This window comes from Oryza brachyantha, chromosome 2 (genome assembly GCF_000231095.2).
Source record: "Oryza brachyantha chromosome 2, ObraRS2, whole genome shotgun sequence".
NCBI classification, from domain to species: domain Eukaryota; kingdom Viridiplantae; phylum Streptophyta; class Magnoliopsida; order Poales; family Poaceae; genus Oryza; species Oryza brachyantha.
The window spans coordinates 13,413,526-13,430,138 of record NC_023164.2 but is presented as its reverse complement, the minus strand read 5'-3'; the positions used below and the strand labels follow the sequence as shown (position 1 = coordinate 13,430,138).

Genomic DNA, 16,613 nt, shown 5'->3' with positions numbered 1-16,613 from the left:
CAGAATCATGAAGCTAAAGCAACAATAAGCTTTGTACAGAAGGACGCCGTCAAAAAAGTCTATTGGTACTTCAGGGGTCTATTTATAAAATAAGTTTTTTAAAAGAAACAAAATATCAAAATTTCAGCATGGGTGATTGTATGCAGATACTATAAATAAAAATAATTTAATAAAGTTTTTATAAAAATATTTTAGTGAGCAATAAATCAGTGCTGAAAAGTAATTTAATACTCCTTCGGTGAAGAAAATCTTAAATTAACTCTAAATTTAAGATTGAAAATTTAAATTTTGGCATATAAGTATAAGAAAAAGATAGAGTAACTATTTATATTTATACTCTGACCGATTGTATTTTCTGGAATAATTTTATGAATACTTCCAGAGAAGGCGTATTAACTAGGTGTTTTGTACACCTTCCGGTTTATTTGTGTTTATGCTTTGACTTCAATATTTATATTTGACCATTTATTTTATTATTGAAATCTTGATATATTTATTTTGTTGAGATTTCTTTATCATTAAAAAAATCTTTATATAATTTCGTATATTTAAAAAAATTATAAGTAGTTAAACAGATGTTTTAAAATTAACGGCTTTAAACATATAAAAAATCGATCGGGGGGAGTATAGTCTGTATGTAAACATAAGCATTAAGCTTCTATTCATAGTAGTTTAACCATTTAATTATTATTAGTGGTCTGAGTCAAAACAAGCGCCAGCAAATAGTTGATAAATATTGTGGGACAACGGGGTATTACTCGACTTAATCGAGACGTGTTGTTTCATAACATAACCCTATTTGAAAGAGCTTAACAATATATACATATATGCCATTCTCGCTTAATATGAGGCATGCATAATTGCCCAGCCACTTCAACTTCACTTGAATTTACAGTCTCACTTGGTGACTCGTTCGTTCCAACTAATGGGTCCCAAAGAAGTTGCAACGCCAAGGAAGAAAGTTGAAACCTCCCATACCGTGCCATCCAGGTCCATAGACCACTGCCAGTATGATATAACACATTGACTCTACACTTCTACAGTAGATTGTAGAGACGGTAGCAACTGAAACTGCACAGGACGGGACTGAGACAAACACTAGTTGGCTCCAGTGTAGACTCTAGTCAGACAGTAACATCGCCAGGAAACTCTTGTAGCAATATCTGCTTGTCAGTACAAAACAGCATAACCGTGTTCAGGGCGCCATCTTGTGGCTCAAAGCGCTTTCCCAGATCCTTCGTACTGCAGATTCCAGCATCTCCTCCACAGAGCTCTCCTGATGACCAGCCTGTAACAAGAACAAGACGTTACAAAGGTTATTATGTTATTTGCTGTACAGTCGACCAAAAATTATAGCGACAGATTCCAATTCTGGGCGAGGAAGACTTCGCACTGTAGCATTGCCAGGTATGTATTTTTAGGAATTTAACCAAAAATGTAACTTGCTGAAGAACAGCACAATTGCACCAACATACGATTAGATTTTACTAACCTCCAGCTTCGCAGATATGCCAATTAGTTTAAAGGTAACTTCATTAGAAACTTCTCCTGTTGAGCTTTGGTGGTCAAACCGATCAGCATGCCTTAGCTTGAGCCTTAAGTTCTCATTTCTGTAAGCTTTATAGTTTGTATGCCACACTCCAACTATGCTGAACCTCTCATCAACCGATTCTTTTCCAAGTGGCCATCTAAGTCCTCCTTTGACATCAGGATCAATAACAGCAGAAGATACCAAGCAATTTATTGCATTTTCCACTTCAGCCTGCAAAAATCAATTAACTTTGCAAAGGAATATACCACAACAGAATGGATCAGCATTTTCAGACAAAACAAACTCACATCTAAGTTTTTAGGGAATCTTTTGGTAGACAACATCAGCCTCAGGTCGAGATCCTTGAACAGACAGGATATATCTTCCACTAAGTGCCTTACCTGGTTTAACTCAACCTGCACAAAAAAGTAAGTGTGAAACAAATATGCTAAGCCAACGTTTAGTTAATTCTTCAATAGAGTATATATTTCAAGGTCCTGAAGGATACAGCACTACACACAAAAATTTCTATATCCTACATGTGCAAGTAGTTGTTAAGTAGATCACATCTTACCATACCTATATCTGATGCAACTAACATAAGTGAAGAAAAAAACCTGTCAACTTTCTTCAGTAGAATAGATATAGCACATGATCTCATTAACACCGGCACAATTTTATTGTTTTCATTTCTATTGTCATCTAACAAAATATAATGTGCTCTGTTAATAGCTCAAGGCTGAATTGAGAACATATGAACTCAGGGACAACAATCCAAGGAAAAATATGATTGGTCTACTCCTAACCAAAGGACATGAAAGATCACTCCTTCAATGAAGGAAACACCAAAATCTATTTCTAATAATACATAAACTTCTTACAATTGAGAACCAAAACATAATGTTTGGCATTGCCCAGTGTGTACTATAGTAGGTTATCTAATTCAGCAAAGTGTAGAAAATGGAATATTTCTGGCTATGATCAATTAGGATTTAGGACTTGCTAATTACTGGTTATATTTTTCCCTTCCAAAGTTTTAAAATTCAGAAAGCCGGTGATGAACAGATAGATTTTCTGGCACAAATATTTCAGAAATCCCGTAAAGTGTGCATAAAGTGTTTGTACAGATAGAATCCCTCAATTATAAACCCCTTCAACTGTATACACTCTAGTTCACATACAGATGAATTGTAAGGATCAGTGTTCTTAAGGCGACAAGGCGAGGCAACGCGACCCACACCTGCCCAATCACCTTGGCGACACCTAGGCATTTAAGGCGAGTGTAAGGCGATACCTTATACACATGAGCACAAGATGCATACTAGAGAACTAATTATATTTTTTTATTGGAATATGAAAATAATGCAAAAAGTCAACAAGAGCACTAGGCAGTGGCGACGCTTTGCTTCCCGATTGCGCTTAGACGCCTAGGTGTCGCCTAAGCAACGCTTTAAGAACCATGGTAAGGATACATACTAGTACCTAAGTATCCCTCTGGGGCCTGTACTGATCCACCCCAGAATGAAATGTTCTCCTTCACACATACCAATATGTATTGTAAATGGATCCCCAACTTTTTACAATGTTCAAATTCCACTTAAGCAACTCCTTTACATCTACATAGTAATTATTTTCAATGAACCAAACAAAAACTGTATATGGCATCAAAGAACTATTAGTTAGCATTAAAGAGTCGCATCGCTCCACTGCAATGTCAAGTTCAATTGTCAGAAGTCACTATGTCAAAGAAGTTCCACTACACACAAAAGGCTCAGAGTATTAGTATGTGGAGTTCATAGATTATCTAAATTTAAGGAGGTAGAGAATCAAAACTTGGAAAGTGGTACATTTCCCTATCTCTTGGCTACTAAAAACTGAGCTTCCAGTCTATAGTATTGTTTTTTCTCTAGCTAATTGAACTAATCCATCATTAGTGGATATACTACAATGTTGCATCCACAAGCCTAATCAGTACAAACTAGTGATTTCAATGATGATTAAAGGCATATATTGTATTATTGTGGGAATAACAACATCTGGAAGGCAGAAGTAGCCAATGGGCTTCATCTAGTGGTACAAATGAGGTAGACAAGTTTATGTGAGCAAGCTTCTCACTTTGTTAAGAAAAGCATATAAATCAAGATGTTTTATGGTAGGCTGATAACTATGATTCTGTCATACATCATCCTAATTCTAGAACCCAACTACAAAGATGAAGAATCATGCTGATATTCCTAATCATCATGGGTAGAAGCAGAAAAGTTAACAACCCCCAGATTCTATTTTTTCGCATTCAGCAATTACACTCAGCAAAAGAATCTACACAATTAGACGAATAGCAAAATATGATACACAAACAATCCTATAATGCAGAACATTGATAAGACAAAAGGTAAATGGCTAAGGTTAGAACGATAAGAAAACCTTATGGATTGCAAGCTTCCCATCTTCTTGCACGGTGCATTTGCAGGATATCGTAATATCACTTTGACGCTTGTCAAAGACCTACCATTCATTTTACAGGCAACAAATTAGCTCACCCATATGAACCCGAAAAAAGCATGATCGACATGGTACTAGACGTGCAAACCTTCACATGGTAGTGCTCTTTGGAGGAATCAAACTCCAGCCCCATCTTCTCTGTAGCGGATCGCTCCATTCCATCCAAGCACTCACTGGACACATTGGTATAGAATGATTTATGGAGATGGCTCCTCGATCCCTCTGTAGGATCGAACAAGATCAAACAAACCTACCAGAGGGGGGTGAATGGTAGGAAAAAACAAAACCCAAAAATCTTTCGCGGAATAAAAGATTATCTCTGTCGAAGAAATTGACGCAGGCTTGCTACCTTGATCACGTCGCTCCTGTGTCGCCGCTATCTTGATCGCGCCGCTCATGTGCCGCCGAGCAGATCATCGAATCGCGCCACTCCTATGACGTCGATCGGATCGTCGGAATCCAAAAAATCACCAGTAGATGAAAGCCGAAACCGTAGATTGAATGATCTTGACTTTATTGCATCAACTGGTATTTACAAAGTGCACCAACAGCACTCCTATCAAAATCGTCGATATAGAATCAACAACTAAGTCTCACAAAAGCACACCGGGGGTATACCCCTCGGTCTCTATTTATATCGAAAAGTCTATCACCAAATAGGAGTAGGACTCCTTATACTAATATGACTCATCTCTTAGTTTTCCTAATCAAATCCAACATGCCAAAATCAGCCGTGCTACAGTAGTCCGACTGCTACAGTACCCGCCGCGCTACAGTAATCCGATCCGGTCGCTACAGTGCCGCGCGCTACAGTAATCCGGTTGCTACAGTATCGTGCGCTACAGTATCCGATACTGTAGCAAATTCCTTTCCTTTTCTCGTCCAGTTTTGATCCGATTTACTTCTCGATTTTTCCGGCGCTTACACACACAACATGTGAAGCCCGTTACGATTCCATCCCACACGGTGTTGCTCCACCATGTGCCAACTCGTATTCAATATCGTCACCTGGCATCCTCGATCGTCCGGACCTCAGCTTCTCCCTGAGCCTAGTCACGATCCCACCGCCATTGATCGATATTGACCTCAAGTCACCTGCACAACTAGAGACAAACCAACCGTTTCCGAGCACAGATATCGCAACCTGACTCACATTAGTTACACACACTCGCACTAACACCTTAATTGTTTCCAAACCAAATTCAATTTATAAACCAAATCGCAAGCCAATTGTTCATTAGAAAATATTAATCATGCTTATGATCTTACACCCTCTTCTCCTGCTCTCACGGCTTCGCGGAGCGAGTTCATGGAGATGGGTGATCCGCCGCCCCTACACAAACATCACCCGCGGCGACACTTGGAGATCAGCATCCATCATCACGAGTCCAGAGGAAGCACAGTTCCAACAGGAAATGGTAGATGGGATGGAGAGAGGAGACTCACGACTGGAAGAGCACCTTCCCCACCTTGGCCACGGCGCTCAGCTTCACCTCCTCCGTCTCCTTAGCCACATCGCCCGCCTTGGCCCTCTCCGCCGCGGCGAGGAGGTCCGGCACGAACCTCTCGGCGATGGCGGACGCCGCGGCCTCTGCGGAGCAGGGGGAGGCTTCGGCGGAGGAGGAGGAGGAGGAGGAGACGAGGGCGAGGGGCTTGGCACCGGTCTTGCGCTCGATGGGGTCGCAGAGGAAGGGCTCGAGGCGGAGGGACCCGTCGTCGTCCCCGGGGTCGTCGGGGAAGGGCGGGAGCGGGGACCAGCGGGAGACGCAGCCGGCGGCGTGGATGATCTTGTTGAACGGGCGGGGCTGGCGTGCGGTGGCGGCGCCGCGGTGGTGGTGGCGGCGGCCGCCGCCGCGAGGGGAGGAAAGGGAGAGTGAGCGGAGGGAGGAGGAGAGGGAGGGAGGGGTGGGCGTGGAGGCGCTGGAGTGCCGCTTGTGCGGCGGGAGGTAGGCCATGGCCGGCCGCCTCGCCGCCGGCAACGAGGTTTCGGAAAGTTGGCCGGCGCCCGGTGGCAACTGAAGAGTGCAGTCTCTTCGGTGGTTCGGTGGAAAGCGGAAGCGGAAGCGGTTTTAATTTCCTGGGCATATTTTCCTCATTTATTTAAAATAAAAGAAGAATGATTGTATAATTAAAGTAGGATATATTGCATGCCCTATTCTAAGAGCTCAAGATTCATTTAAACAGCAGTTAAAAAGAAGCTAGTTTTTTTTTATAATATGGAATATTTATGTTTTTATTTATGTTCTTAGATTCTACGACTACATATTGTTACAATGTGAGTGAGAATTTAAATTATTTGAAGAGAGTGATAGTTTGAGAAACTGTAACTAATGGAAATTCTCTAAACATGCCCTATAAATAAATTAAAGTTCATGCGGTAGCATAAGAAAACCTAAATGGCTCCTCGGAAACAAAAGAATTTTGGAGGAATTTTAAATGATTATATTCATCTAGAAAAAAATTCCTATATGTTCCTTTGGAACAAAGGAATGCCTCTTCCAATTCCTTTGAAATTTTCTAGAAATGTCTCAAAACATAAGGGGATATATTTTAGCTTTTAATGAAAAAAAGCTAAACGACATATTTATAAATAAAAAATAATTTATAAATAAAATTTTTATATACGTGTTTATATTGACTTAAAATCCAAGTCTGGAAAATAATCTAAAATAAAAAAACATTAAAATTAACTCTGAATTTAAGGTTAAAAATTATCTAGTTAACGTAAGAGGTCCTTAGATATATTTTCCAAATTAGGAGCATATCCTGTGTACGCACCGAGTACAATAACTAATAAATTTCACCGAAAATTCTAGAAACTATTTATATCTACTTTCAATTGTGTTACATATATGTACAAATTCATCATACATAAAGATTAAAAAAACACAGTTTTGATGGATTTATACTATTATAATTGTAAGGTTTTCACTTTTTTTTTGTTACGGCAATGAATTTGAGACAAGACTTTATGCATAGGCATAATACAATTGAAAGGCACAACTACTCCGATGAATCATGCCAAATTTCACCATAATATTTCTTATCTATTTTCTGAGATTACAAAGTTTAGCAACCAATTATATTCAGCAATGCTGATTACATCTTAAGCAAGTTCAATAGTATAGCCAACTACTAGCTACTAGCTTCAATTCATCTATAGTCAATCTAATAGTCAATTTATACAATAGTTACCTATAAAACATTAATATATGGTCTCATATGTCATACACACAATTTGTCTTGAAGCCCATGTATAAACTAGTTACAAATTAGTAGTCTATTTCTCTTCTCCCTTATCTCTTTAAAATATATTTATAATTAACTTATAGCCTTTATCTGCTCTTATAAAGAAGATGAGCCATCAAAGATCGAGGCTGATAGAAGGCCTCGAGAGGCAACTCCTTGGGCATCGTGAGGCCAGAGCGCTCACCCATGTCCACCAGCTCTTCACCTTGTCTTTCCCAGTCGAAACACTGTATCAGTGTTCCAGGCGCAGGCCCTATCATTTGGATGGCCAAGCTCTCCCCGGGCACCGCCTTCTCCCCATGCCAAATGGGATCATCATCTTCTCCTCGTTTTCTCCATCCGCAAACCTATTAAGATTTATTTATACTTAGTATAAACAACTTATGTATCTATAAGCTAGATAAACGTTATCTCTTAATCAAGAGAGAGTCTCTTGCATATATTTTAATGTCAAGTGAGAATAAATTGTAGAATCATTTGTATTATAAGTTTTTTGCTAAGAGTTAGACCACTAAAAAGTTGTCTTTTAAATACTTAAAGATAGTATGCTATCTTTATTGTGGATGTGATCTTACATGTGCAGATACTCATGAAGTTGTAGATAAGACTAAATTCTAACTATTAGAATTTTTGAATATTAAAAACTTTTAAAATAGTTAGTTTGAAGATACTGAAACTAATGTAGGAGTACATATTAGTCTTAGGGTGCTTCCATAAAATTAAATACTTATTTATTCATTTATTTACTCTATACATAATAATAATAATATTTTTGCTATTTGATAGCCGGCTGCCCTTTCTCGTATCTATCCGTTGATTGTATCGACCGTCCGATCTAAAACAATGGACTGTCCTTTTTGCTTTGTGGTTTTTGACTGCTTTTACACAAGTCCAGCATCTAATCAATCGACTGACACCACCAACCAAAATCAGTCGACTGGTGAATAGGCGGTCCCTAGTTTTAGACACTATGATGGAACCGGACAAAAACAAGAACGTTACCTCTCTGGGACGAAGGCTTCTGGGTCATCCCACACCTTGAGGGTCCCTGTGAATGGCTAACGTGTTGACTAGGAGCATCGTTCCCCGGGGGACGTGGAACCCGGCGACGTCGCAGTCGGCGGACGACTCGTGCGCGAGGAGCGGCACCGGCGGGTACAGCCGGAGCGTCTCCATGACGACGCGCCGGAGGTAGTGCCGCTTGGGGAGGTCGGCCGCCTCCAGCAGCCGCGCCGGCTGCCCCACGCACGCATCGATCTCGCCGCGAGCTCTCGTCATCGCCTCCGGGTTGTTCAGCAGCAGGGACAACGCCCACTCCGCCGCCGCCGCCGAGGTTTCCGTTCCGGCTTGCAGGGAGCCCTGGCCGGAGAAGAAGAAGAACGCATCTGGTGTTCGTCAGAGGAGCAGGGGGCGGCTTATTTGGAGCTCTTGTGTGTTTGACGGATCGTGCTCACGATGCAGAGGGCGCGGATGAGCTGGTCGGGGCACGCGTCGGGGTCCTTGCTCTGTAGGGAGAGGAGTACGCCGATCATGGTCCGTCGCTTCGCCGGCGTTTTGTCGTCGCCGTCGCCGTCGCCTGCCTTGTTATCCATCTCCTTCCTCCTATGGTCGCTGACCAGCCTCTGAAAGAACCTCGTCCGGCTGTCGGACAACTCCCGCATCCGCCGTGTCAGCCTGCCCGCGAACAGCCACCGGGCGGCCGCCGGCAGGAAGTCCCACACGGTCGACGCGCCGCTCAGCTCCATTGTCTCCCTCACCACCGACCTGAATCACGCTCAGCTCCATTGTCTCCCTCACCACCGACCTGAATCACCGCGCCTCCTCGCTCACCTCGTCGTCGTCGCTACACAAGGTTACAAGGATATGGTCAACAATTAAGGTCAGCCATGGCGATGGTTAACACTAATCTTGCCGATCTTACGCGCCGTAGAAGGTCCTGTCGCAACTCGCAAATCATGGCCATCATGTTGTTCATGAGCAGCTCGAACAGCCGTGACTTGAGCTCCACGCGCGCTCGGCCACCCGCGGTGGCCGCCGCCCGCCTGTAGAGGCGACGCGCCAGGGCGCGCACCTCGCGGGCGTTGACGTCGGCGAAGCGCTGCACACGGCGCGCGGACAGCAGCTCGGTGACGGCGACGCGGCGGATGTGGCGCCAGTAGGGCCCGTAGCTGGCGGTCCCCATGGTGGACCACTCGTACGCGAGGATCTCCCCGGACGGCAGCCGCGGCTTGTTGGCGAACGCGAGGTCGTGGCGGCCGAGGTACTCCCCGGCCGCCGGCGCCGACGACACCACGGCGACGCGGCGGGACCCGAACCACAGCCCCATCACGGCGCCGTGGCGCGCCAGGGTGCGGTGCAGCGGCCTGATCCGTAGGAGGTGCAGGTGCCCGACGACCGGCAGCGCCACGGGCCCAGGCAGCGGCCGCCCTCGGCGCCCGCGCCGCCTTCGCCGGTCCAGCCGCGGGAGCAGCGCAGCCGCCACCAGCACCACCAGGAGCGCGACGAGGACGCCGCCGAACATGGCGCAGACGACGACAGCTCGTGGCGCAGGTGTCGCCGATCAGGAAAGCACAGCAGCGCGGAAGCGGACCGATTTGCATCGATTACACTGCTGCAGAAGTTGATGGAGATGGAGTCAAGCGCATGTCTTGTCCCTCTCAAGACACTTTTGTTGTGGAGCAAGCAACTTCGAGAGCTGAAGCTGACGGTTTTGTAGGTATACTAGCGATATACGTACGTTCTTCGTTTTATATTATAAGATTTTTTAAGTTTATTTAAATTTATTTATGTATAATTATATATGTTTTCATAAATATATATAGATTTATTAATATAAAAATAAATTTAGACAAGACAAAAAATCTTATAATACGGAATAGAGATAATAATAGCTAAGGTCAGTCAGACGGCACGCTGGATGGTGCTGTGCTGTTGTTATAAAGCTGGTACCAAAATTGGTGTCAGTAGCCAAAAACACAAGCATTCAACAGAAGACCCAAACTGATGGTAACACTGAGATGCGATATTTGTAAACGAGGTTTACAGGAAACGTATATCTCCAGAGCACTCATCTCTAATCAAGCATAATTATATCAAATCAAGGTATCAACGACCCATACTAGACTGTGTCGTCGAATAGCCGTTTCCTCGTCTATGTTGTTCCCATGCGGTTAGTGATATCTCTCTAATTAAGAGAGATCATAAAACAAGAGTACAACTCCATGTATATCTTATAACACATTTTAAGTCCTAACTGATAATCAACTTTGTATCTATGCTCCACGTAAACTCTAAATATATTGGAGTGATTGTTTGGTTTTTTTATAAAAAAGTCAAATGGCATACTTACAAATAAAATATGATTTATGAATAAAACTTTTATATACGTAATTTTAGCGATCTAAAAACCAATACTGGAAAATAAACTTTGGTGAAAAACCTCAAAATCAACTTCAAAAGGTTTAAAATTCAAATTTGGCTTACACGATTAAGTATAGGCGAAAAGATGAGGAGATTTTCATTTGGCAATGGTGCTCTTAGCTCAATCAATGTAATCAAGCAAATTAAGGAATAGACGAAAAAAAACTGAGTGTGAGGTTATGTGCGGTTCAAACTGAAGCACAATAGCATAACATTTTTAATAGACCGGTAGGAGGGTTGTCGTTTTGATTCATCAAGAGAAAACTGATCAATTACCTATGGTAGGATTGTGGTATGTTGTATGCAATAGTAACCACTCACTAGGTTTGGGACACATCAAGGTAGTACAAATCGAGAAATAGCTCAGTAAACTGGTCAAGTTCGAAAAATAACTTTATTTTTTTGCCAACTTTTATCAAATATGATTATATTGGTGAGATCATTCTGATTTGATGTGCCATGTCCTGTGTTGGACCTCATTGTCAATGTTTCTTTTCTTTCCATCTCATCATCAATGTAACTTCAACACTGCTTCCACACCTAACCCCCCATATTACATCTCACACATGTATAGCACACTAAAGGAAAGTACATATTTCATGAGTGTTTGTTAGGAAGTGAACTGGAGAACACTTCAGCTATTAAGACAAATTCTCATTCTCCTTTGTCTTTCTTCCCCGTTGAGACTCTCTTATTTCCCCTTCATAAGAGGCATACTCCTGGTCGGATTCAAAACGGGTTGAAAATAAAATTGTATAGAGTTTTGAGCTAATTTTTTTTAAGAATTAAATATGGTCGTGAAAGAACCCACGTGACTTGACTCATTTCCACCCTTATATACTCTTAGCAAGAGGCAAATCTGAATTCTTAATACCCACCCTAACCCTACCCCCTTGCATCCTCTTTCACCCCCCCTGCCCCCCCCCCCCCCCACATCCTCATACCCTACTGTTCCCCAATTCCTTGCATCCTCTTTCACCCCCCCCCCCCCGCCCCCTCCACATCCTCATACCCTACTGTTCCCCAATTCCCAATCCCCAGCTCCTCCCCACATCATGACTTATTCTTGTCACATTGGTAGGATGATGGATTTGGGACCGATCTCTCACTCCAGGTAGAAATATTGACTTGAGAGCTCATGTTCTTGCATAGAAACTTTTCAATTTTGATTGAGGAGTTTGGAATTTACAAGCATTTTTTATTTGACCTAAAAGTATGTGGTTTTTAGTAGAAAATTATAGGAATTTTATTTCAAACTTGTAGATCACGCATAGAAAATTTTTATATGTAAGTTAAAATTTTGCAATTAGAAGAATTTTAATTCTATAGTTCAAGGTTTTGGGTATAACTTTTGAAAGGTTCTAAGTTTAATGTTTTGAATTGTGATTCATAAGTATTGCAATTTGAGTTTCCCAACATGTGTAATGGATTGCTTAGGGACTATTAAACGCTACATCGTGATTGGATCGTTGTAAAAGTAGTCTTTAGGTATAACATGAAAACATATAGTGGAGTATGAATAATCAAGATGAAAAGTGCCCTTTCTTTAGAGAGGTATCTCTAGGCCCCTCGGAGTTATAGATTATGGAAGTGCATGGGTCATGCCAAAGGTGATTGAGGAGTCAATTACAAGTTAAATAATCTATTATAGGATCGAGTGAATGATTAATTATTGAAAGGATGACACATATCTAGCCTTAATCTTAATCGATATCATAATGTAAATGGATTGATATAAAGATACACTGTAGGTTTAGCCAATGCAATCTTTATGTTTACTTGGTAGGTCACTATGTTCTGCTAGAAGCCACTACTGGTTGTGGACTAAAAAGAAGTTTTTGGATTTTAACCGAGTATTCATGAACCTATGAGTCACATACTTAATGGGCTAGGATAAGGGAATTGGATGTTGATCCAATACAGACTCGGTTTGGATATGGATCCGAGTAGGACTCATGTGGGTCTTGGAGGCCCAGTTTCGGGTCTTATATATACAGGGACGAGAAGGGTGGTTCGTTGCATGAGAAAACCTTAATCGTCCTCCTCCGAGCCAAACCTCTAGCTGCACTCGGATGTTAGCACATCTGCACATGGCGTTTCGTCCCGTACGTGTGGATACCAGTAGAGGGGTGTTGATCGGCGCAATTGCGTCGTGAGGTATATGCATGTAAAGGAGAAGGTTAGGCTACATTGTTCGACTAATTCCTCTACATCAATGTGCGTCAGATCGCTATATTACTTCGGCTTTTTAGCACCTTCTTCCACTACACAATGCATTCGTGTGGTAACGATCCATGATTATTTACTTACTTGATTTCTAGTTTACCTGATAGAAAAATTTGTTTTACGATATTGTAACCTATGTCGATCCTCGATACGATTTGTAATCACGATAACCCTGAGGATCAGAAAATGGATTAACTCACTTGAAAAGACGAAACTGTTAAGGTAGTCATCTAACATGGACTCTAACCATCTTTCAAATGCATGTAGATTTTTTTCTCGAGGGTCAAGAAGCACATTTATATTGATGTAACTCAAAAAAAAAAAATTCCACTTAATGCAAGAGTTTTTCCTTAGAGTACTCAATTTGTATAAGGATACATAAATAGACAAATACTTGCCTATGATACAGAGTAACAAAGATTTACCACGGACGGATCATGCCAAATCTGTGTACATTATTTCTTATATATTTCCTTTTCCTTTGCATAGAAAGTTGAGCAACCAATTATTTTCGACGGTGTTGATTAAATCTTGGAAAGAAGATGAACCATCGAAGCTCGAGGCTGATAGAAGGCCTCAAGAGGTAACACCTTTGGCATCGTAAGGCCAGAGCACTCACGCATGTCCACTAGCTCTTCCCCGATCCTTTCCCAATCAAAGCACTGGATTAGCGTCCCAAGTGCAAGTCCTACCATTTGCATTCCTAAATTCTCTCCTGGGCACCGTCGCCTCCCCATACCAAACGGGATCACCATTTTCGCTTCGTTTTTCCCATCCGCAAACCTATACAACATATATGGGTTGTATATGGTTAGTACTCGATACTCTCGCTCTCCATCCTAAAATCTAAGTGATTTCAGAGATGAATCTGAACAAGCTATCTAGATTCGTCTCTAGAATGTTAGGCAGCAACGAATTTTTCCTAAATATATTGACCATGGGTTCCATGTAAAGAACAAAGATGAGAGGAGCATATAGTACCTCTCTGGGAGGAAGGCTTCTGGGTCATCCCAAATCTGAGGATCCCTGTGAATGGCGAACGTGTTGACCAGGAGCATCGTCCCCTGGGGGACGTGGAAGCCGGCGACGTCGCAGTCGGTGGACGATTCGTGCGGCGCGAGGAGCGGCACCGGCGGGTACAGCCGGAGCGTCTCCATGATGACGCACCGGAGGTAGTGCAGCTTGGGGAGGTCGGCCGCCTCCAGCAGCCGCGCCGGCTGCCCCACGCACGCGTCGATCTCGCCGCGAGCCCTCGCCATCGCGTCCGGGTTGTTCAGCAGCAGGGACATCGCCCACTCCACCGTCGCCGCCGAGGTGTCCGTCCCAGCTTGCAGGGAGCCCTGGAAGGACGAAGAAAGCAGAGGTGTTCGTCAGAGCAGGGCAGGGCGGCTTTGAGTTGTTGGGCTTGGACTCACGATGCAGAGGGAGCGGATGAGCTGGTCGGGGCACGTGTCAGGGTCCTTGCGTTGTAGAGAGAGGAGCACGCCGATCATGGTCCGCCTCCTCGCCGGCGTGTGGTCGTCGTCGTCGGTGGCTTTCTCGTCCATGTCCTTCCTCTGGTCGTCGATGAGCCCCTGCAAGAACCTGGTCCGGCTGTCGGACAACTCGCGCATCCGCCGCCTCATCCTTCCGGCGTCCAGCCACCGCACCGCCTCCGGCAGGAAGTCCCACACGGTCGACGCGCCGCTCAGCTCCATGGTCTCCTTCACCACCGACCTGAACCACCGCGCCTCCTCGCTCACCTCGTCGTCGTCGCTACACAAAAGGTACAAACGCGTCATGCATGGCGTGTGATGGTGATGGTGGAAAGCAAGTTTGTCTTGCCAATCTTACGCGCCGTAGAAGGTTCTCTCGCAGATCATGGCCATCATGGTGTTCATGAGCAGCTCGAACAGCCGCGACTTGAGCTCTACCCTTGCGCGTCCCCCCGCGGCGGCCACCCGCCTGTGGAGGCGGCGCACGAGGGCGCGCACCTCTCGGACGTTGACGTCGGCGAAGTGCTGCACCCGGTGCGCGGAGAGCAGCTCGGTGACGGCGATGCGGCGGATGTGCCGCCAGTACGGCCCGTAGCTAGCTGTCCCCATGGTGGACCACTCGTACGCGAGGATCTCCCCGGACGGCAGCCTCGGCCGGTTGGCGAACGCGAGGTCGTGCGGGCCGAGGCACTCCTCGGCCGCCGGCGCCGACGACACAACGGCGACGCGGCGCGACCCGAACCGCAGCCCCATGACGGCGCCGTGGCGCGCCGCGAGGCGCGCCAGGGTGCGGTGGAGCGGCCTCCGGAACAGGTGCAGGTGCCCCACGACCGGCAGCGCCACGGGCCCCGGCAGCGGCCGCCGCCTCCCGCCGCCTCCCCGCCGCTCCAGCGAGAGCAGCGCGGCTACCGCCACCACCAGAAGAAGCGCGACGAGGGCGCCGCCGGACATGGCGTCGACCATGCTGACACGCCGGACGCCGCAGACAGAGTCGGCGGCTCGCAAGCTGCCGGCGGAGGAGTAGGTAGCTGTGTCGGTGTTCGCTTGGCTTGCTCGCCGGCCAGGCCAGTGCATCATCAGTTATACTGCTGCAATGGCGTAGTGAGTAAATGAGCTTCGATGGCGGCATGTCCATGTGCCGCGCCGGTTTGGGAGGTGGCCGGGCGGGGCGCGGGAAGACGACGAGCGGCTGACGTCGCCGGTGGGCGTGCCGTGCGGGGCTCTCCGGACACAGGATCACTGAGTCGTTGTCGATAGAGGCAGAGGACATGCTTTCCATTGATTTTTTTTTTTTGGGTATGCACACTCTTCTTGCTCAGTTTCTCGTTTGTAAACATCATTGTCCTAAGCTCCACGGTTGGTACTTGGTAGGAGTAGCTACTTGGTACTTCTGTCTAAAAAAAGAATAATGTTTTCTTTTGTTTGTTTGAGAAATTAAGGATATGTCCAATGATAGAGTCTATCGTGTGCTCTATCTCAAGCCACGGCAGTATAATAGTCTATTTTATAATGATACATATAAAGTTAGAGTCATGTGTAGTTTCTACATCAATGCAATAAAATATTTTTATTACGCTAGTTTTCTTTTTATACACCCTCATGCAAGGAAGTTTTTTTTTAATAAATACTAAGAATCGTCTCTAATTCATGATGACAGTTTTTCTCTCTCCTTTTCTCTCTTTTCTCCATGTCACTAAATTTACTTACGTAACGATCGAGAGAGTCAACTATTAAGCATCTTTATACGTGCACTAAGGTCGAAAGTAAAAACTAGTTGTAATTAGTTGATGAGAAAGTATGGGAAGAAATAATATTAGGGGGTATTCTTATAGGTTGAGAAGGTAGTGGAATAGTTGCATTTTGAGACGTGTTTCGATTATAGAAATAGCTATATTTTGAAGTTGATTGAGTATTGATCAGCGAATATCCTCGACAGAATGTTACTTGCTTCGTCCTAAAATAAATTTATTTCTGCCACTTGCAAGTTGTCCTAAGGTAGAGCTATTTCTCTACCTACGTGCTTATCGTAACCAATCATAATTATCATTTATTTAATTTCTTTACTTACATTTTCTTCTCAACAAATCATAACCTTTCTCTAATCATTTATACCTACTTTGTTAATATACATGCTCATATTTTGTCAGAGTGAGCGTATGACTGTCTCAATTTAGACATGGATGGATATGGTCTTCGAGATGTAACAGATA

At 44.2% G+C, this 16,613-nt stretch overlaps 2 protein-coding genes and 1 pseudogene across 2 annotated transcripts; all 3 read right to left on the bottom strand.

The window, feature by feature from the left end:
• Positions 1-703: 703 nt before the first annotated feature.
• LOC107303603 lies at positions 704-6,106 on the bottom strand. Its single transcript, XM_015833611.2, has 7 exons — positions 5,480-6,106; positions 5,305-5,366; positions 4,122-4,255; positions 3,956-4,036; positions 1,840-1,947; positions 1,493-1,762; positions 704-1,288 (listed from the first exon to the last, which is right to left on the bottom strand). Exons 1-7 carry the CDS (start codon positions 5,986-5,988, stop codon positions 1,196-1,198), a joined length of 1,257 nt encoding a protein of 418 aa, XP_015689097.2. The 5' UTR covers positions 5,989-6,106; the 3' UTR covers positions 704-1,195.
• A 942-nt stretch (positions 6,107-7,048) lies between these two features.
• On the bottom strand, positions 7,049-9,842 carry LOC102717410 (annotated as a pseudogene).
• A 3,354-nt stretch (positions 9,843-13,196) lies between these two features.
• LOC102712607 (cytochrome P450 81Q32-like) lies at positions 13,197-15,472 on the bottom strand. Its single transcript, XM_040521518.1, has 4 exons — positions 14,762-15,472; positions 14,344-14,683; positions 13,910-14,268; positions 13,197-13,711 (listed from the first exon to the last, which is right to left on the bottom strand). The coding sequence occupies exons 1-4, from the start codon at positions 15,364-15,366 to the stop codon at positions 13,453-13,455; spliced, it is 1,563 nt and encodes a 520-aa protein (XP_040377452.1). The 5' UTR covers positions 15,367-15,472; the 3' UTR covers positions 13,197-13,452.
• Between the last annotated feature and the right edge of the window lie 1,141 nt (positions 15,473-16,613).